At 55.0% G+C, this 22760-nt stretch overlaps 4 protein-coding genes across 7 annotated transcripts; 2 read left to right on the plus strand and 2 right to left on the minus strand.

Moving 5' to 3' along the window:
- The first annotated feature begins 158 nt into the window (after positions 1–158).
- On the plus strand, positions 159–1787 carry ZNHIT2 (zinc finger HIT-type containing 2). The gene has a single exon (XM_021685029.2). It carries the CDS (start codon positions 505–507, stop codon positions 1696–1698), a length of 1194 nt encoding a protein of 397 aa, XP_021540704.1. The 5' UTR covers positions 159–504; the 3' UTR covers positions 1699–1787.
- A 76-nt stretch (positions 1788–1863) lies between these two features.
- On the minus strand, positions 1864–6276 carry TM7SF2 (transmembrane 7 superfamily member 2). Of its 3 annotated transcripts, none has more exons than XM_021685533.1 (10): positions 6030–6233; positions 5364–5560; positions 5212–5266; positions 4645–4839; positions 4462–4565; positions 3403–3522; positions 3147–3315; positions 2835–2915; positions 2625–2747; positions 1867–2307 (listed from the first exon to the last, which is right to left on the minus strand). In XM_021685533.1, exons 1-10 carry the CDS (start codon positions 6079–6081, stop codon positions 2147–2149), a joined length of 1257 nt encoding a protein of 418 aa, XP_021541208.1. In that variant the 5' UTR covers positions 6082–6233; the 3' UTR covers positions 1867–2146. The 3 variants fall into 3 exon arrangements, with proteins under 3 accessions (XP_044775294.1, XP_021541208.1, XP_021541209.1); XM_021685534.1 differs by having other exon boundaries at positions 1868–2307; positions 6198–6276; XM_044919359.1 differs by lacking the exon at positions 2835–2915 and having other exon boundaries at positions 1864–2307.
- Positions 6277–6371: 95 nt separating this feature from the next.
- On the minus strand, positions 6372–17453 carry VPS51 (VPS51 subunit of GARP complex). Its single transcript, XM_021685532.1, has 10 exons — positions 17129–17453; positions 16496–16625; positions 10283–10429; positions 9984–10203; positions 9150–9867; positions 8520–8735; positions 8105–8323; positions 7554–7675; positions 7370–7457; positions 6372–6769 (listed from the first exon to the last, which is right to left on the minus strand). Exons 1-10 carry the CDS (start codon positions 17351–17353, stop codon positions 6509–6511), a joined length of 2346 nt encoding a protein of 781 aa, XP_021541207.1. The 5' UTR covers positions 17354–17453; the 3' UTR covers positions 6372–6508.
- Positions 17454–22179: 4726 nt separating this feature from the next.
- TMEM262 (transmembrane protein 262) lies at positions 22180–22760 on the plus strand. 2 transcript variants are annotated; one of them, XM_021685027.1, is made up of 3 exons: positions 22180–22370; positions 22477–22576; positions 22684–22760. In XM_021685027.1, the coding sequence occupies exons 1-3, from the start codon at positions 22197–22199 to the stop codon at positions 22758–22760; spliced, it is 351 nt and encodes a 116-aa protein (XP_021540702.1). In that variant the 5' UTR covers positions 22180–22196. The 2 variants fall into 2 exon arrangements, with proteins under 2 accessions (XP_021540702.1, XP_021540703.1); XM_021685028.1 differs by having other exon boundaries at positions 22477–22544; positions 22684–22723.

Consider the following 22760-nt stretch of genomic DNA (forward strand, 5'->3'; position numbering starts at 1 on the left):
CCAACACACACATAAACAGAGACTAGGCCAAGTAGTCCATCTTCACCCTTTTTCTACACTCCCCTTTGTCTGTGTCCCCTAGTAGAATGACTGCCCTTCCAGTGCAGGGATGCATCTCATCCCCCATGGGCCTGGCGCAATTAGGGGCCTAGAGTAGGTGCTTCTCAAAGATCGATTTCCGCCAGGAGGCTCTATCGTGCTAAAAAGGGAACCACTAGGGGGCGAGCTGGTACCAGCGGAGCACCGGCCAGGTGCACTCGCCCTCCCTCGCTCACCGCGCAGGGCGGGGCCTGTGCGTCCCGACCCGCTCCTGCGCCTGCTCAAGCGCCATTTGACAGAGGGGTGGGGCTTGGCTTCCGAGTGTGGGCGGAAGTTGCCGAGAGTCCTCGGGAGCTTTGAGTACGCTCCGTTGGCCTCGCAAGGAGGCGGAAGTAACCGATTAGCACCGGAAGTTGCCCAGCGCTGCCTGTGAGCGTTCTCAAGTGGCGCGGGGCGCCAGTTGCCATGGAGCCGGCCGGGCCGTGTGGTTTTTGCCCGGCCGGGGAGGCCCAGCCCGCGCGCTACACCTGCCCTCGCTGTAATGTGCCCTACTGCTCGCTGCGCTGTTACCGGGCGCATGGCACCTGCGCCGAAGCCTTCTACCGGGACCAGGTGCTGGGAGAGCTCCGCGGCCGCAGCGCCTCGCCTAGCCGCCTGGCCAGCGCCCTACGGCGGCTGCGAGAGCAACGCGAGACCGAGGACGACCCCGAGGACGCCGGCCTCAGGCCTGGCCCGGCGCCAGGCGGCTTCACCAGGCTCTGGGAGCTGCTGGCCCCCGCCGAGAAGGCGGCCTTCGAGCGGCTGCTGAGCCGTGGCGAGGCCGGGCGGCTGCTGCCCCCGTGGCGGCCGTGGTGGTGGGGCCGCGGGGCCGGGTCGCGGCTTCTGGAGGAGGTGGATGATGGTGCGGACCATGACCCTGCGGAGCTGGAGCCCACCCCCGCGAGGACGTCACCGGAACCCGTGAAGGAGGCCGCCGCCGAGCCGTTTCTCGAAGACGCTCCCGAGGCCCGCGCGCCCGCGGTGCCCACCCGGATCCCCACGCTGGCCAGCCTGAGCCGCAGCCCGGCCTCGCCGCTCGTGCGCTTCCAGTTGCCCAACGTGCTGTTCTCCTACGCGCACACTCTTGCCTTGTATCACGGCGGCGACGATGCGCTGCTCTCCGACTTCTGTGCCACGCTGCTCGGCGTTTCCGGAGCCCTGGGTGCGCAGCAGGTCTTCGCCTCTGCCGAGGAAGCCCTGCAGGCCGCCGCCCAGGTGCTCGAAGCAGGCGAGCATCCGCCTGGGCCCCTGGGCACACGGGGTGCCATGCGCGAAGCCGCCCGCATCCTAATGGGCGAAGGCCCGGCCGACCAGAAAGGCTACACGCTGGCAGCACTGGGGCACCTGGCGCGGACGCTGGGCCGGGCCCGGAAGCAAGCTGTGGCCACGGAAGAGCGAGATCGCCTCTACCGGGCGCGGAAGAAGTGCCAGTTCCTACTGGCTTGGACCAATGAAAATGAGCTGGCCCTCACACCCCTGGCTCTGGACTGTGCCCGGGCCCATCGAGCCCACGCTGTGGTGGCCGAGGAGGTGGCAGCCCTCACCGGGGAGTTGGAGCGGCTTTGGGGAGGCTCCCTGCCACCTGCTCCAAGAATTCTCATCGAGGAACTCCCTGGCTGAACTGGGATCCCTCTGTCACTAATAAAGCTGTGACTGGTCTGCCCTATGAGCAGTGCCTGCTTCTGAGGAACAGCTGTTGTCGTGTCCCCAACCCCCCACCCCACCCCCACTCCCCACCCCCGCCGCCCAACCCCAGACTCTCGGGCCCACAAGCCACCTCTCAGCTTGTCCTGGGCCAGAGCTGACCCAGCCAGTTTTTAAACACCCTAGCCCCAGAAAGGGAGGGAAGTGGTACCGTGGGTTGCAGATGTTTATCCAGGAGGAAGAGCGAGCCCCTCCACTCCCATTTGTGGGCACTGGCTGCACCTCTCCTTGCTCCAGAGCACCTCCCTGAGGCTGTTGGTCCCTGCTTGCTGGAGCTCAGAGCAGGGTGGGGCCCAGGCTCCCGGGCCGGCCGCGCTGCCGGATGGGTGGGCACCTGCCCCCGTCTGGGCTGAGTGGAGCCGCTTCAGTAGACGTAGGGCAGGATTCGGTAAGGCACGCGCCGGCAGTACTCGTGCCAGGCCAGGCCGTACTTCCGCAGGCACTGCTGCTCGTCCCGGGCCTCCCGGTGCACCAGCAGAGCCGTGAAGTAGAGGAGGTAGAAGTAGGGCAGCAGGTGAGACACTCCTGTGGGGAAGTGGAGGCTGTGACCGCCCAGCAGCTCCCCAGCTCACAAAGGTTTCCGCATCGAATGGCTCACAGGGACACGGGCTCTGGGGCTCTGGTGAAAGGTCCGGGTCTGCAGCAAGGGGCTGGCTCCCCGAGGCTGGCGGGGAGGTCTGCCCCCAGCCACTCACTGAATCAATTCCCAGCTCCCTGACTGCTCCCTCCACTAGGCTGCATCCCCGTTCTCCATTCCACACCCAGACGGGGCATCCTGTGGTCACCACCTCTGTCCCTCACACACGCGCGGTCCCCGTCCTGTGCCCTCCCAAGCCACTCACCACAGGGCAAGGACCAGGCCAGAGCCATGATGAGGTCTCCAAGGTAGTTGGGATGGCGGACCATACCCCACCACCCAGACACCAGCAGCTGCCGCCCCGTGGCTGTGGGGATGGTCTCAAGGCCTGGGGAAAGACAGGGAATGGGATGAGGGACCTGGAGGAAGCCTGGCTGCACCACTTCACTCATGGAACCCTAGAAACCCAGCTCACCAGCCACTCTGGGGTCAGAAGGATTCTTTCGGAAGGTGCTCTTCTGGGAATTGGCCCCCCGGAAGATGTAGTAACCAACAGCTAGGGGAAAGCATGAGCAAGTGGTCAGGGTTGAGGTTTAGAGCCTTCTACTTGACCCTGACCATCCACCCACAGCCCAGTTGGCCTGGAGACCTAGGACCCAGTCCCTACCCCCCCCACCCCCAACCTCCACCCCTGTGTTAGAGGAGTGCCTGAGGCTTAGTACCTACCAGATGCTGAATAAACAGAACATGAATGAATGAAAGGGGGAGGAGCCCCCTCCTGACTAACCATTGATGACGCAGATGACTGAGGCCATGGGCAACCCCAGGGGCTGCGGGTGGTGGAGCAGGAACTGGGCCTGCAGGCTGTAAGTGAAGGGTACCCAGGCCAGGTCCCCAAAGGCCAGCATGAAGCCAAACCCGTCGTGTGTGATGTCCATGGTGGTGAGAACAGCCTCCTGCAAGGGTGGGACCCAGACACACCCACTGAGTCCCCATGAGGTCCTCAAATGCCCTCCCTGCCTCTTCGCCCAGTCCAGCCTCACCTCATGCCAGAGAGCATCACCCACATAGAGTAGCTGGAAGCCATTGACCAGCCACATGGCCAGGGAGGGACTCCCCCGAAGTTCTGCTTCCTGCATCAGCAGGGCCAGGTTGATGAGGACCTGGGGACATGGGAGAGGGAGGACAGGGCAGTCTGTCCCCAGCCCGCCTCCAAAGCCTCCTTTCCCCGACCCCATGTGGAAAATGGAGATAATCATGGACCTGCCTCACGGAGCTTGTCTGGGGACTCGTTGACATAGTGAATGGGCAGCACGAAACATGATGTGTCTGGCACATAATAAATACTCGTGTGAGTAAACCCATTCTGGTAGCACTGGGTTGGTGCTGTGATTAACGTTACCACTTCTAACCCTCACAAGAACCTTCGCAGGAAGTTCTAACTTTATCCCATTTCACACATGGGGAAACCGCCTCGGGGGCCAGGGTGCAGATCCATGGTGGACACTTGGCCTCCTCTCACCTCTAGTTTCCAGGGTGACATGAGGGACCTTGCCCAAGAGACCCTTTGGGAAATCGTGACCACAGTCCAGCATGGGTGATTATAACCCAAACCCACAGTTGGCATGTCCTCGAGGCCACTAGTGATGGACAGCTTGCTCACCCAATGATCAGTCTCAAGTGCTGCACCGCTAGGACCAGCAGGCAGCATAGCATCAGCCTCTCCTGTCCTCAGAATAGATTTTGAGCTTGATTTATTTAAAGTTGCACCTGCTCACCTAATTCCCTCCATGCTTTTCTCCCTAGCACGTAGCACCCCTGCCACGCTACATATATTTCACTCGTGTTTTGTCTGTCTTTCCTAGAATGTATGCTCCACGAGGGCAGAGTTTTGTTTGTTTGTTTGTTTTTTGCTTTCCCATAACTTTTTTTCTCTTTTGTCTCCTTGTATCTAGAGTAGTGCCCAGGACACTCAACAAATATTTGTGGGATGAGTGATTAATGGTTTACCTCTGCGCAACAGTGGCCCTGCCCTGTCCTGCCCAAGCACTGCTTAGGCGTCCCACCCCTCCTCCTGGCCCACATAGACATGCCCAGCATACCCAGCCGATGAGGCCAGGTCGCAGTTCACAGAAATATTTGAAGTCGAAGGACCAGATGCGCGGGTTGAGCTCCCGTCCCAGGAAGAAGTCGTAGATGGGATTGCCTGGAGAATAAGGGAGGCTGAAGATGCAAGTGAGCACCCCCATCTGCTTCTGTCTGCACCCTACTGGGACCCCTCTCACCTGAGTTCCCCCCAGGGGCCAGGGCCGAGGCAGGGGCCACCAGGGCCTTCAGATAGAGAAGGAGGCTGAAGATGAAGGCGGTGAGGGTGGCCGCAAAGGCCAAGGGCAGGAGCATTTCCGGGAGCGCCCCCAGAGGCAGCCCGGCAGACACAGCCAAGCCCACCAACAGGGCTGTCAGCACCAGGGCCTGGAAGCCTGAACCACAGTACACAATGAATCCTGGGGGCTGCGCCCCTACACCTCTGCCCTTCCCCTTCACTCCCCCCTCACCCCTCCCCATACACAAACAGTCCAAAGCCCAAGGAGGTCAATGGCCCTGCCCCTGGGTCACCCCAACCACTGCTCTGGTGCAGAGAGTAAGAGCAAATGCTGTGGGTAGGGGTGGAGGAACAAGGGACGTGGAGAGGGACAGTGAGATTCCCCCAAGGCTACCCTGGGCACACAGCCTAAAATAGGCATCTGACGGAGCTTGGGGCTGGGGGCTAATCTCCACTGGGCCTAGAGCTCCATCCCCACCCGCACAACTCTAGCGCAGGGAGCCATCCCCCCGCCCCCGCGTCCATGCACCGTTAATGGGGTAGCGCAGGCGACTCTTGTCCTTCAACTCCTGTCCCTCGGCCACCTGCAGGCACAAAGGGGCTCTGATAAGGGGTGAGAGTGTCTTCTCTCCAGCGGAGCCCCCTCCCTCCGCCCGCCTCCCCCGCGAGCCGAGTGCACACCTTGCCCGCCGGCAATAGGTAGAGAGCCGCCTGAAGGCCGAGCCAGGTGAACCACAGCAGCAGCATCTGCGGGCTCCACAGCACTTCGGGTCCCGGCAGGTAGGGGGGTGGGCCCAGGAGGCGCGCGGGGCCCGAGCGGGCCACCAGGAGCAGGTGGAACATGGTGGCAGGAAGCAGCAGCATCAGCACCGCCGCGCCTGGGACAGGGGGCGATCGCGTCGGGCGTCGGCTCCGCGGCTGCCCTCCGACGCCAAGACCCCCCCCCCCCCCCCCGGGGCCCCCCCGGCGGGCCCCCCCCCCCCCGCCCCCCCCCCCCCCCACCCCCCCCCCCCCCCGCCCAGGCGCCCTGTCGTCTCCAGGACCCCTCAGCACTCCCACTGCCCTCTTCCATATCCCGTTCTCAACCCTCAGCCCCTTCCCTGATTTCCATCTTGGGCCCCGCCCCCTCTCCCCCCCAAAGTTCCTCCTCCTGCTCTTGGTACAATCCTCCACTCCACAATCCGGTGCTGTGCAGCCCCCTCCCCAGACAGTCCCTCGCAAGCCCCAGATCCCTCTGCTTCTGGAGACCCTTCAAAGCTTTCCACCCTCAGATCCTAGCTCCTCCGCCCCCCGCCCCGTTTGAGCCCTCGCTGAGCCTGACTACAGATTCCACCCCCGCCCCATTACCCAGGGGTCCCCCGAATTCCAGCGGAGCCCGGGAGCCCTGAGGAGAGGCCATGGTCTCCGCTCCACCGGCGGGGGGGGTACACAAGAGTCCGTCAGAGAAGCACAGTCCACCTCCTCCCCCAGGACATGAGCTTGGAGACGCGAAGGATCAGCCCACTGCACAAGCACCTGCTTGGTCCCTGAGCTCGGACTGCTACCGCTCGAGTCCCTAGGTCTTTAAGTGGAGCCACCCCCGGCCCAGCCTGGGCCCACACTCCAGCCAATCGGTTTGGGGGGCGGGTCTGACGCGGCTGCCTCCTGCGCCACCTCACAACTCCACCCCCAGCCAGCCCCGCCCCCGCAAGCAAGAGGGAGGAGGAAACAACACGTCTTTATTGGCGGGTCTTGAGGCCCGAGGGGAAGGGCCAGCGGACGCAGGGACACCAGGGGACGGGGAGGGGAGGGCGACTGCACAGGCCCATGCATGGCAGCGGCCTGGCCTAGCCACGCTCGCAGATGACCTCGACGACACTGGGTTCCATGGGCACTGGGTCCGGGCAGCGCAGGGCAGCCGAGGCCACCACTTCATCCAACAGCAGGTGCACGAGCTCCTCATCGGCCACGAAGCGCCACAGGTAGAGCTGCAGGAAGTGACAGTCCACCTGCACCTGCTGCAGGCCGAAGCGCCCAAAGGTGCGCAGCCGCACGCACTCCAGCAGCGTCTTCAGGCTGATCTTGATGATGCCCGTCAGCACCGATACCTGCGGGCAAGGATACAGGAATGCAGCCCGGGGACAGCAGGTGCTGGAAGGGGCATCGGGTCCCTGAGGGCACCCACATTCTGTGCACAGGCCAGAGAGACAGTAAGAGGCCAGGAGCTGCGATGGGGTGTAAAAGTCCCAGGACCCCCGTAAGAGGGAGGGACAGATACAATGTTGGCACCATCATCTGGAGAACAGACAGGGAAGGCCCAATGACATCAGAAGCAGAGATGGGAGTCAGCCCTGACATGGGGAGGGGAGAGTTGCTGAGTTACAGGCAAAAGAACACCAGGTCCTAGAATGTGGGCTGGGTTGGGGCAGAGACTATGGTGTGGACAGGAATCCCTGGGGAGGACCTGGACTACTGTGACAACAAGGACAAGAGCCAAACAGGCATTCTAGATGTGCATCCAGACCCAGGCTGGGAGCACACCAAGGTCAGGGCAGAGGGCCATGGAATATGGTGATGGTGGGGCTCTGGATGACCATTCCCTCCTAGAAACAGCCCACAGAGTCTTAGGCTCCCTGACTCAGTGTGCGACTGCTTCAGCCAAACTTCGCAAGGGCCCCTGGAAAGTGGGGTCCCTGGGGACTTCAGACCTTGTTGAATTCCACAGGGCTGAACACATCAATACGTTCAGAGAACAGTTTCTGGATGTTGCTCAAGAGATTAGTGTCCATTGGGGCGCTGGATGGTGGAGGAGACAAGCAATCAGAGCCCACCCTGCACCTCCAACCCCCTTTGTCCATTCCAACCCCCCAGGGTTACCCTGGCCAGCCAGACCTGGGTGTATAGCTGGGTGCATAGCGGCCCTGCTGACGAGAGCTGCTGTACACAGAGAAGGTTCTTTTGCTGGAGTCGCTGCTCTGGGCCTTGCGGACACCCTCTTCGTACAGAAGCCCCACCTAGTGGTGGAAGGAGGCACTGCAAGGAGGCCAGAGCAAGGGGAGCCTCCTGCCCACCAGGTGCCCAGGGTGAGGGCCCGGGACACCCTAAATTACAAACTCATTTATTACGAGAATCACAGGGTAGTGGGGACCTAGTATCTGGTTGGTACCTGGTCACTATTTATAGAAGTGGGGGAGTGGGGCAAAGGCGGGACATAAGACCTGGTACTGAGGCCCAATCTTCAGTGGTAGCCCTGCCCGCCCTGATTCCCTGGGTGACTAGACCTCAGTCTCCTCATAGGTGAAATGGGGGCAATGACGCCCCGAGTCAGGGCTGAGGAGGAACGAGGCCACAGACGCAGGCACTGATGTCTTGATCTCCCAGGGTTATTCCCCCCACACCCACAGCAGGCATGAGGACCCCCTGGCCAGCCCGGGGGGAAGCACCTGCACGTCGATCGCCGTCGTGTCCTCCACCACCCGCTTCATGACAGCACGCACGTTCCGGGGCTCCAGGGTACTGAGCCAGTCCCGTGTCTCCACACTCTTGCGCAGCATCTGTGATATGACCAGGCCCTGCACCTTCACATAGTGGGTCAGTAACCGCCGTGCTGTCTCCCTGGCTTCTGCACACAGTGTGCTCACGGGTGTCACTGGAGACTGGTCCTGAGCCAGGGGCACAGAGGACAGAGAGACAGTGAGTGCTGGGGGCAGCTCAGGGGCCCCTGCCAAGCAGGAGCGGGGCACAGGCTGGGCCAGGGGGAGGGTGGGCTGGGCCTAGGCAGCTGGCCTGGGTCTGACCATGACAGCACTGTCCATGGGGGACCACCATCCCCGACCCTGCTGTGAGCTAGTGGTTCACCTGCACGAGAAACTGTTCATCGGTGAGGGTGAGGATGTAGGAGATGGTGGCTGTCTCATAGTCCAAGCAGAGGCGGGAGAGAAGCAGGAGCAGAGCAGGCGGTGTGGCGCCCCCCTTCTCCCCAGGGCTGTCACAGAAGCTCTGAGCCGTCTGGCACATGGAGCGAATGAAGCCCACGATGAGGCCTTCACGAACACCCTGGCTGCAGAACTCGCCCTGTGAGGAGGAGGGCCCCAGATACACAGCAGGTCCCCTCTTCCAGGCAGGGGCTGCTAGTGACCCTCTTCTGGGACCCTAAATGCCCTAGCCCCTCTCCAAGGGACAGCTCCATCCTGCACTCCAGGACCCAAGAGCAGCTACCCTGCTTGGGCGGGGAGGGGGTTGGGGGGGGGTGGAGTGCAAAGGGACAAGACAAAGCCAGCGCTGGGGACCCTGCTGGCAGATGCCCTCCCAGCCTTCCCCTCCCCTCCAGGCTGTGCCAGTCTTCCTCGTGACAGCCTGAAACCACATCCAGAGTGCCTGGGCAAGGACTGTGTGCCCTGATAGCTGTCAAACTCTAGGATGAATAAAAGAATGCCCAGAATAAGGCGGCGGGGGAGGGGGGGGAGGATGCCCAAAGGCAGGCCATACCCGGAAGTAGGGCTTGTTGGAGAATGACACCTCCTTGGCCGTGAAGAGGTGCACAGCTGCCAGAGAGGCCTTGATGTGGCTCAGGATGGAGCTGGCCACGTTGGCCAGCAACTCGGCCAGGCCCGGGCCTTCCTTTCCAGCCAGGCGAGGTGCGGCCAAAGCCTGCCGCACGTCGGTCAGGCAACCCAGGAAGGCGGCCCGCAGGCCCTGCAGGTGGTGGCCCAGGCGCTCCCGGGCCACCCGCTCCACGATCTCCGTGGCAGCCTCGGCCAGCCCCGCCGCGGCCAGCAGGGCCCCAGGCGCCCGCAGGCGCCTATGGAAGCGGTCGAGCGCCCGCACCAGCAGCGAGTTGTCGCCGCTGCCCTGCTCCTGTGCCAGCCGCCGCTCCACTAGCGCAAAGTAGCGGCCACCCAGCTCCCGGGCAAAGGCCGCCAGCTTCTCGGCACCCGCCGGGCCCTGGGCCGCAAACAGCTCCTGGTAGGCCGAGGCCACCTGGCAGAGGCCACCCACGAAGCCACTTCCTCCATGATCGGTGAACTCTAAGACGTCGGGAGCGGGAGGGGAGGGCCCCAGCTCTGCCTCCAGGCTCCGCAGCTCGGCCTCCAGCCGCCCTCGGGCGTGCGCCAGGAACTCGGCACACAGCTCCTCCGCCGGCTCGCCCAGGGCCAGCAGCAGCTCCACGCACTCGGCCTGCTCGGGGGCGCCCGAGCCGCCCTCCCTGCGAGGTGGGAGGTGGCGGTGAAGGGCAGGCTGACAGAATTCGGGGCGGGGGCACGCACCGCGACTGGCAGGCCCAGGACCCCGGCGGGGTGGGCGAGGGCCCCCGGGCCTCACCTGAAGCGCTGCCGCAGCTGCTGAGCCAGGCGAGCCGTGATGACCTGGCAGTCGTCCTGGATGGCGCGGAACGAGGGCAGGTGCTGGTACTGCTGCAGCACGGCCCGCGCGCGGCCTTGGTAGCGCACCGCCTGCCCGTAGGCGCCCAGCTCCACGCACTGGGTGAGGCGCGAGGGCAGCTCGAAGAGGAACTGCAGCTTCCGCAGCAGCGCGTGGACGCCTGGGGGACGGGGACAGCTGGTGTGAGCCCCAGGGCCCCCGGCGGCCCGCTCCGGCACCGGCTCCGGGACCCGGCCCACCTGCTAGCTTGGTGATGCGCTCGTGGCGGTCCTGCAGGGTGGCGCTGATGCGCGCGCTGAAGTCCGTGATCACCGCCATGTTGGTGGCCAGCCGGTCCATCTCGTCCTCCATCTTCCGGAAGTCGTTCTTCATCTTCCGGATGGTGTCTGGGAGGGCAAGGGAGCGGGAGAGGGCAAAGGAGATGACTTGGCACAGGGGCAGCACTCAGCTTGCGGCAGGGTCCAAAGGCTCCCTCCCTACCCCTCGACACACACACACAGGCACGTGCCCAGGCACAGGCCTCCTTCCCAAATGCTCCTGAGCCCTCTCCTCAAGGGTCACATTGATGATTCAGTGCAAAAGGGGCTGCCACAGTAAATGGGAGGGAAGGCCACGTTTTCTGAGCACCCCTTGTGCGCCCTGCTAGGTGGGGAGAAGCCTAAGGAGCCACAGTCCCTGCACTCAGAAGATGCCAAAGGAGGGCACAGAGCACTTGGCAGGAACCTGTCTGCTTCTTCCGAGGGGCATCCTCCATATCCAATGCACTGCCTGGCAGAGGAGACACCCTTATGTCCTTCCAGACCTCCCAAGCCCTTTCACTCCACCTTCTGGACCACAGCCAACCCTCTCTGAAGGGTCCTTTCCCTTTGTTTTAAGGGAAACCTGCCTAAGGAGACAGTTCTTCTTTTCACACCCAGTGCCTCAGAGGCTGGCCCCTTGACACTTCTAGATAGTTTCTACTCTTCTTCCCTTTAAGACCCCAGCTTCTTTGAAGACCATGCCATCAAACTACACCTCTCTTATTGCCATCCCTACTGTCCTCTGTACCACACCTCTCAGTTGCTGATCACTGTCACCTCCTTGTGGGCAAGAACGTCCATACGGATGAGGCTTCAGACATTCTTGATTCTCCATTCACGACCGCCCCAGTTCCACCCACCCTTCCCTCTGCCCCATCTTTGCCACCCTCTCCTTGCCCTCAGCTTCAAGCCTCGCCACCTTCTGTAACTCTGATCATTCACCCTGTCTACCCACTCTAACAGTCCTTTGGCCTCCAGGAACTCCAGACCTGGTGACCCTAGCACAGTGTCACTACTCATAATACCTCTCACAGCTGCAATTCCCTACTCATTCCCCACTCATTCCCCAGCATCTCTAACCTGCCACCAGGGTCATCGGTCATCGGGCATTTACAAGCCCCCTTGCCTCTCTTGCCCCCTCCTTCTATTACTTGCTAGTGAAACCCTACGGCAGGTTAAGCCCAACAAGCCACCCACCCCAGGCACCCGAAGAGCTAAAACTGAGCCACAGTTGCCAACTGGCCTCCCTTTATATTTATGACTTCAAGTACCTCCATCCTTCCAAACCCGTTGCTTTCCCATTTTCTAAAATAACATTTTCTCCAGAGTCCTTAAAACTCCAATACATGCTCCCAACTCTCAATTGGTGACTGTTTCACACTTCACAAAGAAAATACAAGCAAACACCAACTCCCTCCAAATCTGCAGAGTACAGGTATAGATCCATGCCTTTTGCTCTCCCCCTCCCTGAGGGGTCTCATCGAGTCCCATGGCTGTGGTGACTTGGACATTACTGTCTCCAGTACTGACTAGAGCCCAGCCTAACAACCCACTTAACACCTTGATGGGGATGGCAAACAGGCTATTCAAGTATGACATGTCCAAAACAGAATTCCCCAAAACTGTTCCCTCATTAAATTTTTCCATCTTGGCTCCTGGCCATTTTCAGAGTCATTTTGTCTTATCTTTCCTTTTTATTCTTTTTATTTTTATCTTTCCTTTTTATTCTTATCTTTCCCCACATTTAGTCCATCAGCAAGTTCTGTAAGTTCTGCCTCCAACATTTTGTTTCCAAGCCACCATCATCTCTTGTCCAACTATGGCCAACATTTCCCAAATAATCTCCCTAACTCTACTCCTGAACTTATCATCAATATTCATAAAGGAGGGCTGCCTGGCTGGATCAATCAGTAGAGCATGCGACTCTTGATCTCAGAGTCATGAATCTGAGCCCCATGTTGGGTGTAGAGGTTACTTTAAAAATATATTCATGAAGGGGGCGCCTGGGTGGCTCAGTCGGTTAAGCAGCTGCCTTCAGCTCAGGTCATGATCCCTGAGTCCTGGGATCAAGCCCCGCATCGGGCTCCCTGCTCAGTGGAGAGCCTGCTTCTCCCTCTCTCTCTGCCTGCCTCTCTGCCTACTTGTGCTTTCTCTCTCTGTGTCAAATAAATAAAATCTTTTAAATAAAAAAAATATATATATATATATATTCATGAAGGAAAGCAAGGATGAAGCAGAAACATATCTGTCATAGGAGACTTTAATTCACTTCTATCAATCCATGACAGATCAAGTGGCAAAAAGCGAAGGGAAGCTACAGAAGATCTAAAGAACTAATATGGGTGACCTTTTTGGTTTATATTGAATTCTTTTCAGATTCCATAGAATACACTACAACCTTACCATATGTTAGGTCTTAAAGCAAATCTCAGTAAATTTACAAAGACAAGAAATTGAAATTCTACAGACAGCATTCTGATCACAATGCAATTAAACTGGAAATTAATAACAAAACTACAAAGCAAAGAGACCCCATCATTTGGGGAAGAAAAAACTTCATTTTTAATCAGTTATTGGGTCAAAAGCAAAATCAAAAACAAAGTGCACCATATAACAATGAAAACACTATAGATCAAATCTATAGGATATAGCTAGAGCAATGTTCAGAGGGAATCAGTTTTAAATCTTTATATAAATAAATTAGAATAAACATTCAACTCACGAAGTTAGAAAAAATAAAAATAAAAAAAACATAATTAAGGAATTAGTAAAGTTAAAAGCAGAGATTAATACATTTTAAAGGAATTTATTTATTTATTTATTTTATTTATTTTTAGAGGGTGTGAGTGGGGGAGGGAGAGGTGCGGGAAAGAATCTCAAGCAGATCCATGCCAAGTGCAGAGCCCATCGTGGGGGTCGATTTCACAAACTTGAAATCATGAACTGAACCAAAACCAAGAGCTGGATGCTTAACCAACTGAGCCACGCAGGCACCCCAAGATTAATAAATTTTTTAAATGGGAGAACTATAAATCAAAGATCAGGGTCACTTAAAAAAAGGATAAAAAATAAAATTTACAAAATGTTAGCTAATTTTTTATTTTTTAATATTTTATTTATTTATTTGACAGAGAGAGAGAACACAAGCAGGCAGAGCGGCAGGCAGAGGGAGAGGGAGAAGCAGGCCCCCCGCTGAGCAGGGAGCCCGATGCGAGGCTCGATCCCAGGACCCCGGGATCACGCCCCGAGCGGAAGGCAGACGCTTAACCGACTGAGCCACCCAGGCGCCCCGCTAATTTTTTAAAAGGGGAAAATAAGAAATTAAGGGGTGAAATAATCACAAATACACAAATTAGAATAATCACAAGATACAACTTTGCTCAATTCCATGTAAAGAAATTTAAAACTTGAATGAAATGAATAATTTGCTACAAAAACAGAATTTACCCATATGGGGGTGCCTGGGTGGCTCAGTCGGTTAAGCATCTGCCTTGGGCTCAGGTCATGATCCCAGGGTCCTAGGGTCAAGCCCCGAATCAGGCTCCCTGCTCAGTGGTGAGTCTGCTTCTCCCTCTCCCTCTGACCCACCTCCCTGCTCATGCTCTCTCTCTAATGAATAAATTAAAAAAAAAAATTCTCTCTTAAAAAAATGTAATTCCAGGGCGCCTGGGTGGCTCAGTTGGTTGAGCAACTGCCTTCGGCTCAGGTCATGATCCTGGAGTCCCGGGATCGAGTCCCGCATCGGGCTCCCTGCTCAGCAGGGGGTCTGCTTCTCCCTCTGCCCTCTTCCTTCTCGTGCTCTCTGTCTCACATTCTCTCTCAAATAAATAAATAAAAATCTTAAATAAAAAAAAATGTAATTCCAGAAGTATGTGAAGAAAATCAGGGAGAATTTTAAAATAATATTAGGGATGGAAATTTCTTTCTACAATACCACAAAGTCAGAAGCCATCAAAGGGGAGATTAATAAAACTGTTCGATCCACTAAAACCACCATGAGCAAAATCAAAAGATGAACTTTTTTTTTTAAGATTTTATTTATTTATTTATTTATTTATTAGAGTGAGATGGTAACTGTTTAGACATCAAGATACTAGCTTGGGAGAGGAGTGGGTGGTAACTGGTAGGAGGCTGGAGGGGGCCTTGCCAGCCTGGGCGCTGACCACACAGCTTCTCCCTCTCTCTCTGCCCAGTGGTTGGGGTGCCTGGGTGGCTCAGTCACTGAGCATCTGCCTTCGACTTGGGTCATGATCCCAGGGTCCTGGGATCGAGCCCTGCATCGGGCTCCCTGCTACGCGGGAAGCCTGCTTCTCCCTCTCCCACTCCCCCTGCTTGTGTTCCCTCTCTCGCTGTGTCTCTCTCTGTCAAATAAATAAATAAAATCTTAAAAAAAAAAAAGTCAGGTCACCCCATTCCTCTCATTTCATCTCAGTCAGAGTGAAGAGCAGGATCCTCATAACCACTTTTAAGTCCCTACAAAATCTGGTTCTCACTAGCCCTCTACCTTATCACCTACCACTTTCCTCCTCCCTCAATCCCCTTAAACTCCCTGCTATACTCTGAATATGCCCGATGTGCCCTCTCTTCAGAGCCTCTGCCCCTGCTGCTTCCTCCCCCACCAGGGCTGGTTCGTTCTCATCAAAGCTCTGCTCAAATGTCACCCCTTCCGAGGGGCCTTCTCATACTTACTCTAGCTAAAGGCAGACCCACACACACATTACCCTTTTCTCCCTATTTTCTTTTTCTAGCACTTACTACCACCTTTATTTGTGTATTCATTTGTTGTCCGTCTCCCACCTAGAATGCAGGCTGCAGGAAGAAGCTTGATCTAGCTGGTTCATTGCTATATCCTCAATATGCAGAACAGCTCTTCTCAAAAAAAAAAAAGGCATTCAATGAATACTTCATGAATGGATATAAGACTTTACAGTATGTATAGGTTTAGAACCCCTGATTCCAACACTCACTTTATAATTTTCTCCCTTAGGAAAAAGATAAAATAACAAGCCATCCTTATTAAGCAAGAGCTAAATGTCAAAACTGTACAAATTCTAACAAATGGAAAATGTAATGCTTGCAAAATTCTTATAAGAAATTTCATAGCTCAGAAATTATGATGATTTTTTAAAAGATTTATTTATTTATTTTACACAGAAAGAGCATGGTGGGGGATGGGCAAAGGGAGAGAGAGACAGGGAGAGAAGCAGACTCCCTGGAGCCCCAACACCGGGCTCAATCTCCATCTCATAACCCTGAGATCACAATCTGAACCAAAATCAAGAGTCGGACTCTTAACCGACTGAGCCGCCCAGGTGCCCCTAGAAATTATGATTTCTTGCTGGCTGATGCTGGTATTAGCAAATAAAGAGGTGCCTACTCATTAGACCTGCTTCAAATCAGACAAAAGAACAATGACTACACCCAGCATCGTGACACTAGTAGAGTAAGAGACGTTAGAATGAACCTCACAAAAGTTCACCCAACATTCTCATGGACCACATGTAGGCCCTCAAGATCTGCCTCTAGGACTAAGTATACAGGGGTCCAAAACTATCACAAAAGTCTGAGTAGTGCATTTCATGAATATAAGACAGCAGTTAGTGTGAATGATAGATGAACATTGTCTAGCACTGTCCTAGACAGAGAATAAAGGGGGCAGGAGGGGGAAAAAAAAAAACCTTTACATGATCTTTGTGTCCCTTAATGTCATAAATTTTCTGTTTCTTTGCTTAATTTAAAAGGAGTAAAGGGATAGAGGAAGGGAGGGAGAGAGAAAGAGAGAAAGAGAGAAAGAGAGAGACAAGCCCACCCTCAAGACAGACGTGGGCAAGAGAAGAAAGTTACCACTAATGAGAGAAATGAACCCTTCCTGAGACATCCTTAGTGTCAGGGTTTCTAAGTGGTTCAGATAAATCCATGTCAGTCTAACATTTCATTTTGTTTTTTTCTCCCCTTTGATCCTCAGAACAACCCTCTGGGACCAGCTATTACCTCTATAGTCATTCAACCACAAAAGCTCTGAGAGGTGAGAGTGGATTAATGTCAGGGAAGGACTAGCATCTGGGTCTCCTCCCCCTAAATCCCCTGCTGGTTTCCCCAACACAGGACAACAGGTAAGCGGGACTGTGAAGGGTGCGTCCCCGTGGGAATCACCTGTGGCTGAGATGAACTTGTTGTAGTTCTCATAGACCAGGGTCTGCATGTCGCTGTCCAGAGCCCGGATCTGTCGCACCATGTCTGTCTCACTGTCCATCAGCTGGGCCAGGGGGCACTCTCTACGCAGCTGGAGGAAATCGGGGTGTTAGTGCTCAGGTCGGGGGCTTTCATGGCCCTCGGCTTGCCCCTACTGGTCGGCTTTCGGTGCAAGAAAACCCTCATCCCACCCTTGTCAGGAATCCTAGACGTGGAGCCTATCAGTGGCACAGGTCAGGAGTTACTGGTCAGTTCGACCCTATTTGGGGTTTGTCTGCCTTTGAAATGCTCAGAGTCAGCCAGGGCCCACTCCAGAGCCTGTCAGCTCCTGGGCCACGCCCCCTACCCCGAGCCTATCAGAACATCAGCCCAGGACACCTCACACCCCGCACCTCCTCAGGCCAGTGCAAGTCTGCCCATGCCCCCCTTAGACTCCAGCTCTGCCCCTGCTTCCTGCCCGAGGGTCGTCTTGTTTTTAGGAACCCCTGCTTCCCTCACCCCCTCAACAAAGTCGAAGGCGTGATCTGAGGGTGCAATGTATCGGGGGCCTGGTTCCCCCAAAACACACACACACACACACACACACACACACACCTTGTCCAGATACACTTCCGGGTCGAAGTGCGCCCCGTTGAGATCCGTCGGGTCCAAGGGGTCCGACCCCGGGGGGCGCCCCGCAGTCTCCCCCTCCGAGAGGCCGTAGTAAAGCTTCAGCATCCCGTGCGCCTTCCGCCGACGCTCCGGGGCCTCAGCCTCGGGCCCCTCCGGAGAGTCCCCAGGTCCAGACCCCGGGCCAGGCCCAGCGGCTGCCGCCGCCATCGCTCCAACTGCAGCCCACGGGCGTGCGGCTGGGAAGGGGACCAGGAGGAGGCACTTCCGGGAGCCATAAAGTTCTTGTTGTAACGAGTCAGTCCTTCAGCTGAAACGTCCCCCTGCAGCCCTGGGTCCTTCGAGACTAGCGTTCCCCCGTACCTTTCCTCCCCGAGCGGAAGGTTCCGGCAGAGCCGTGGGTTCCCCCAGCATCTGGAGCGGAAGGATTGAGTGGAACTGGTGGGGTGCTTCCTTCCCAGAAGGAAAGCGGGTCCTGGCTCCCAACCCCGCACGCCCGCAGGCAGAGGCCCTGGAATATGTCCCTGGATGCCGTGGACGGAGCGTCAGCCGTGGAGCCAGAGAGCGTGTGCCTGACATCCTGGCATTGGCTCGTTACCTGGGTGGCGGCTCAGTTTCCCCCATTCCTAATATCGGGGTGCTGACCTCACAGGACTCTGCGAGGAGGCTGCGAGGGTTAGAGGCACATACAGTGCTCGCGGTGCCTCTAGCACAGTGTTTCTCGGGGCCGGTCCTCTGACACGGGTCAGTGTGCCTTCAGACTCGGCTTCCCCAGACCTAGCTGCTGCTGCTGCTTTTTTTTTTTTTTTTTTAAGTCCCCAAGCACCTCCACATAGGTGCTTAGAAGACCGATTCTTCAGATCTTCAGTGACTGGTGGGCCGTGCTGAGTGAGGGGCTGGGTGGAGATGTTGAGGGTAATTCTCAGGTGTCTGATTTCAACAAGATGCAGGTGTTCACCAAGGTGCAGCGCTCAATTGGACAGGTAATGAAGTTCAAGTTGAGATAAGATGAGGGTTTTTTTTTAATTTTTTTATTGTTATGTTAATCACCATACATTACATCATTAGTTTTTGATGTAGTGTTCCATGATTCATTGTTTGTGCATAACACCCAGTGCTCCATGCAGAACGTGCCCTCTTTAATACCCATCACCAGGCTAACCCATTTTCCCACCCCCCTCCCCTCTAGAACCCTCAGTTTGTTTCTCAGAGTCCATCGTCTCTCATGGTGAGATAAGATGAGTTTTAATAGAGAAAACGACTTTATCCATGTGGTCCTTGAAACATTACTTGTGATGGGCTGGTGGTGGGGAGTGGGGGGAAGGTATTGGAATGGAAACCACCTTGTTTAATTATTCTTTGGCAGGGGTCCTGCAGGCCAAACACATCCCACCACCTGTTTTCATTTGGCCTGTGAGCTAAGACTGGTGTGTTGGGTTTTTTTTTTTTTCATTTTAAAATGGTTAAAAAAATAAGAATGACATTTCATGATGTGAAAATTATGTACAATTCATATAATCAGAGTAGCTCTTAAAAGTTCTCATCAGGAGAAAAAAAAATTTTGTTAACTATGTATGGTGACAGATGTCAACTAGACTTATTGTGATCAATTTTAATACAAATTTGGTACAAATACCAAATCATTACGTTGTACACTTGAAAATAATGTAATGTGGGACGCCTGGGTGGCTCAGTCGGTTAGGCATCTGCCTTCGGCTCAGGTCATGATCCCAGGGTCCTGGGATCGAGTCCCATATGAGGCTCCTTCCTCAGCAGGGAGTCTGCTTCTCCCTCTGCCTGCCGCTCCCCCTGCTTGTGCTCTCTTGCTCTGACAAATTTAAAAAAGAGAAAATAATGTAATGTTAATGTCTATCTTGATTTAAAAGATGATTTTCTTTTTTTTAAATTAATTTATTTATTTGTCGGAGAGAGAGAGCGCACAAGCAGGGGGAGCGGCAGGCAGAGGGAGAAGCAGACTCCTGGCTGAGCAGGGAGCCTGATGCGGGACTGCATCCCAGGACCCTGGGTTCACGACCTGAGCTGAAGGCAGACGCCCAAGTGACTGAGCCACCCAGGTGTCCCAAGACAATTTTCATAAAATATGAAAATTATGTGAAATTATATGAAATATTGCAGTGTCTATAATTTTATTTGAACACACCCAGGCCCATTTGTTTACATATTATCTATGCCTGCTTTTTCACTACAACAGAAGTGTTGAGTAGTTGCAACAGAGACCTTATGGCTAGCAAAACGTAAAACATTTACTATCTGGTCCTTTACAGGAAAAGTTTGCTGACCCCCGAAATCTGTGTTCAGAGATGTTCCATTTATGTTCCGAAGGATGTTTAAAGGCAGCCTATGATGCTATAATCTTAAGAAAATGAAGAGTATAGGCACGCCTGGGTGGCTGAGTCAGCTAAGCATCTGCCTTCAGCTCAGGTCATGATCCCAGGGTCCTGGGATCAAGCCCCGCGTTGGGCTCCTTACTCGGGGGGAGGGGAGCCTGCTCCTCCCCCCTGCTTGTGTTCTTGCTCTCTCTGTCAAATAAAATCTTTTTTTTTAAAAAATGCAGAGCATAAAGATTATCTACTCCAAGAAGTCTATAAACTAAAAAGTTGCAGAATACTGTTAAGAAAAATTATCCAAAATCTGGAAATAAGACCAAGAGTGTAGCATGTCCTGCTGGTGCCATCCTGGGGCCTTGTTTAATTACCCACAGGAATGAACATTTGATGTTGCTATTTACCATTACATGTTCAGATGCTGATTATTACAAGTAGATACTGTCCAGGAGAGATACAAGACATTTATATCCAGTAGAAAAAGTAACTCCAGAGGTGCCTGGGTGGCTCAGTCAGTTAAGCATCTGCCTTCAGCTCACGTCATGATCCCAGGGTCCTGGGATCGAGCCCCACATTGGGCTCCCCCGTTCAGCGGAGAGGCTACTTTTCCCTCTCCCTCTGCAGTTCCCCCTGCTTGTGCGCTCTCTCTCAAAGTCTTAAAAAAAAGAAAAAAGAACTTAAAAAGTTCTATTTCTTATTGTCCTGTAGGACATCAACCAGTTTTGTATCTAACCTAGAATCATACTCTATCATTCTTTTTTTTTAAGATTTTATTTATTTACTCGAGAGAGAGCAAGAACACAAGGAGGAGAGGGAGAAGCAGACTCCCCACTGAGCAGGGAGCCCGACAGGGGGCTAGATCCCAAGACCCCAAGATCAAGACCTGAGCTGAAGGCAGCCGCCTAACCGACGGAGCCAGCCAGGTGCCCCTCTAATATTCCTCTTTAAATGCCTGTCCATATCCAGGTCCCCAAGACGCATTACCACCTTACTGAGGGGGAACCCCTCACTGCTGGGTTTATACATCTTAGTTACATGTTCATTCCAGATCTAGCATCATATTTTTAACTTTTTGAAAATTATACTCTGACAATACATTTGGTGATTCTCTAGAATGCTTTTTTAAATTATCCATGTAGATGTACATGTAGGTACATGAAGTTACATTAAGAAGGGACCCAAAAGATGCCCACTCACCAAACTGTTGAGCGGGTTACCTCTGTTAGGTAGGTAGGAGGCTGGGGGGGGGGGGCGCTGTCATGCTATCATTGCCTTTTCCTCTGTATGCTGTGTATTACACACATCTTTTACAAGAATGTAGTCATGTGCTACTTGGGTAATTTTTAAATGGTGTTGAGCCAGAAGCCCTAACGTCTAATGAAAGTTCATCTGTATTCACATGAGAATGGAGGTGCGAACAGTGGTTTCAACAGTGGGCCAACGGCTAGGCATGGGGGGTGTCACCCCTGTACTGTGTCAGAATGGGGGTCTGAGGGACTGTTGTGATTAATGACACTAGACAGTAAACATGGATGTGGCAGGAGACCGAGGGTCTTGGCCGGACCTTGAACCTAACTTCTGGGGCAGGCAGACAGAAAGGAGGCCATGGGGGTGGCTGAGTTCAAGTTATCCTTCTTCTAGTCTAGTTCCTGGGAGCTTTCATGTCCCTCCACACCATTTCTGCCCATTTTTGTGGGTGATACTGCTGAGAATCCTAGAGTTTTCACCTCTCCCACGTATGGAGGAAATGTTTTCTTGTTGCTTGTAAGTGTCCCTGCCCAGTCACAGCCTCGGGTAGAACTGGATCTTAGTCTCAGTACTGACTCCCTCACTCATTGGCTGTGAGCACCTGGGCTGACACTTCCTCTGTACCTCGGACTTGTGTGCAAAACAGGATTTATGCCACCAGCCTCATCTGGGACTCTTGGAAAGGACAGAGGTGATGGGTGTGAAGTGCTGAGTGCTTAAAGGTGGCACAGGAGAAAGCTGGTCAGCATCAGGTCCTCGGACATTTTGGGGAGGATGGAAAAGTCCACTGCTGTCTGGGCCATCCCTAGGGAGGGCATGGGTAAGGTCCCAGGACAGCTCTGGGCAAGCTCTTATCGCTTCCCTTCACTTTGTTCCTCCCCATCCGGGAACGGAGCTATAAATACTTGGAGCTTGTCATTCAGCCCAGGCCTCCTCACCTGGGAATGCCCACCAGCTACACAGCCAGAGCTTCGTCTCTCGTTGGCCTAAGCCTTGCTGTGGACCTAGGACATGCCCTTCCACTTTTCTGAGACCCGGCTCTGGAGAAATGTGCCCACAGTGCCTCCTCTGTGGTAGGTAGGAGGCGGGGGCGTGGGGGGTCGACTCAGTGAGAAGAGTCGGACTCAGTGAGAAGATGTGCACAAGAACGCAAAGCGTGCCTGCAGGCAGGATGATAAGGGACACTGTCCCTTCCTCAACACTCCTGCTGGTCTGTACCTTCAGCCCTCCATCTGACCTTCCATAATTTGGAGCTCCCCTGGCCCCCCCCATGAACCACTCCTGTATTGGCTGGAACCAGCCTGTATTCTAGAATCTCGTCCCCTCCTATGTCCTCGTTCTAGCATCCCACTGCGATTCCAGACCGTACACTCTAGAACCGGAGGGGTCAGCTGCTTCTCCTGAACAGTGCTGGCTTGCTCAGCTTCCACCGCTGGCCTTGAGTCTGTGCGGCCACCACAATGCGGTGGCGGGACCGGCTGGCTGTGCTCTTCTTCCCACAAGGCATGGTGCTCACTGCAGCTGCCCTGATGCTCTTCCTCATACACCTTGGGGTCTTTGCCAGCGACGTGCACAACTTCTGCGTCACCCACCGCTACGACCGCATGAGCTTCCACTACACAGTTGTCCTGATGGTAGACTGGGGCCGGGACTCAAGGGCTGGTCGGGGGAGGCCCAGGGGCTGATGGAAACCCCGCTGTTGTCTCAGGGGGCCACTCTCCCACTGGATGGGGCCTACAGTTCTCCCAGGTGATGAGCATCTGCTGGGCTGCCATGGGGTCACTCTACGCTGAGATGACAGATGACAAGTTTCTTCGGTGCTTTGCCCTGACCATCCTGAGTGAGTTGGGGAAAGGGTCCTGCTAAGGGGGAGGGGGAGCTTTGGATCCCGGAGACATGGCAGAGAGTGGGCAGGGAATGCTGATAGGGGCTCCCTCCTCTGCTCAGTGCTAAATGGAGCCATGTTCTTCAACCGCCTGTCCCTTGAGTTTCTGGCCATCCAGTACCGTCAGGAGAACCACTGA

The sequence above is a fragment of the Neomonachus schauinslandi genome, chromosome 11 (genome assembly GCF_002201575.2).
Source record: "Neomonachus schauinslandi chromosome 11, ASM220157v2, whole genome shotgun sequence".
NCBI lineage: Eukaryota > Metazoa > Chordata > Mammalia > Carnivora > Phocidae > Neomonachus > Neomonachus schauinslandi.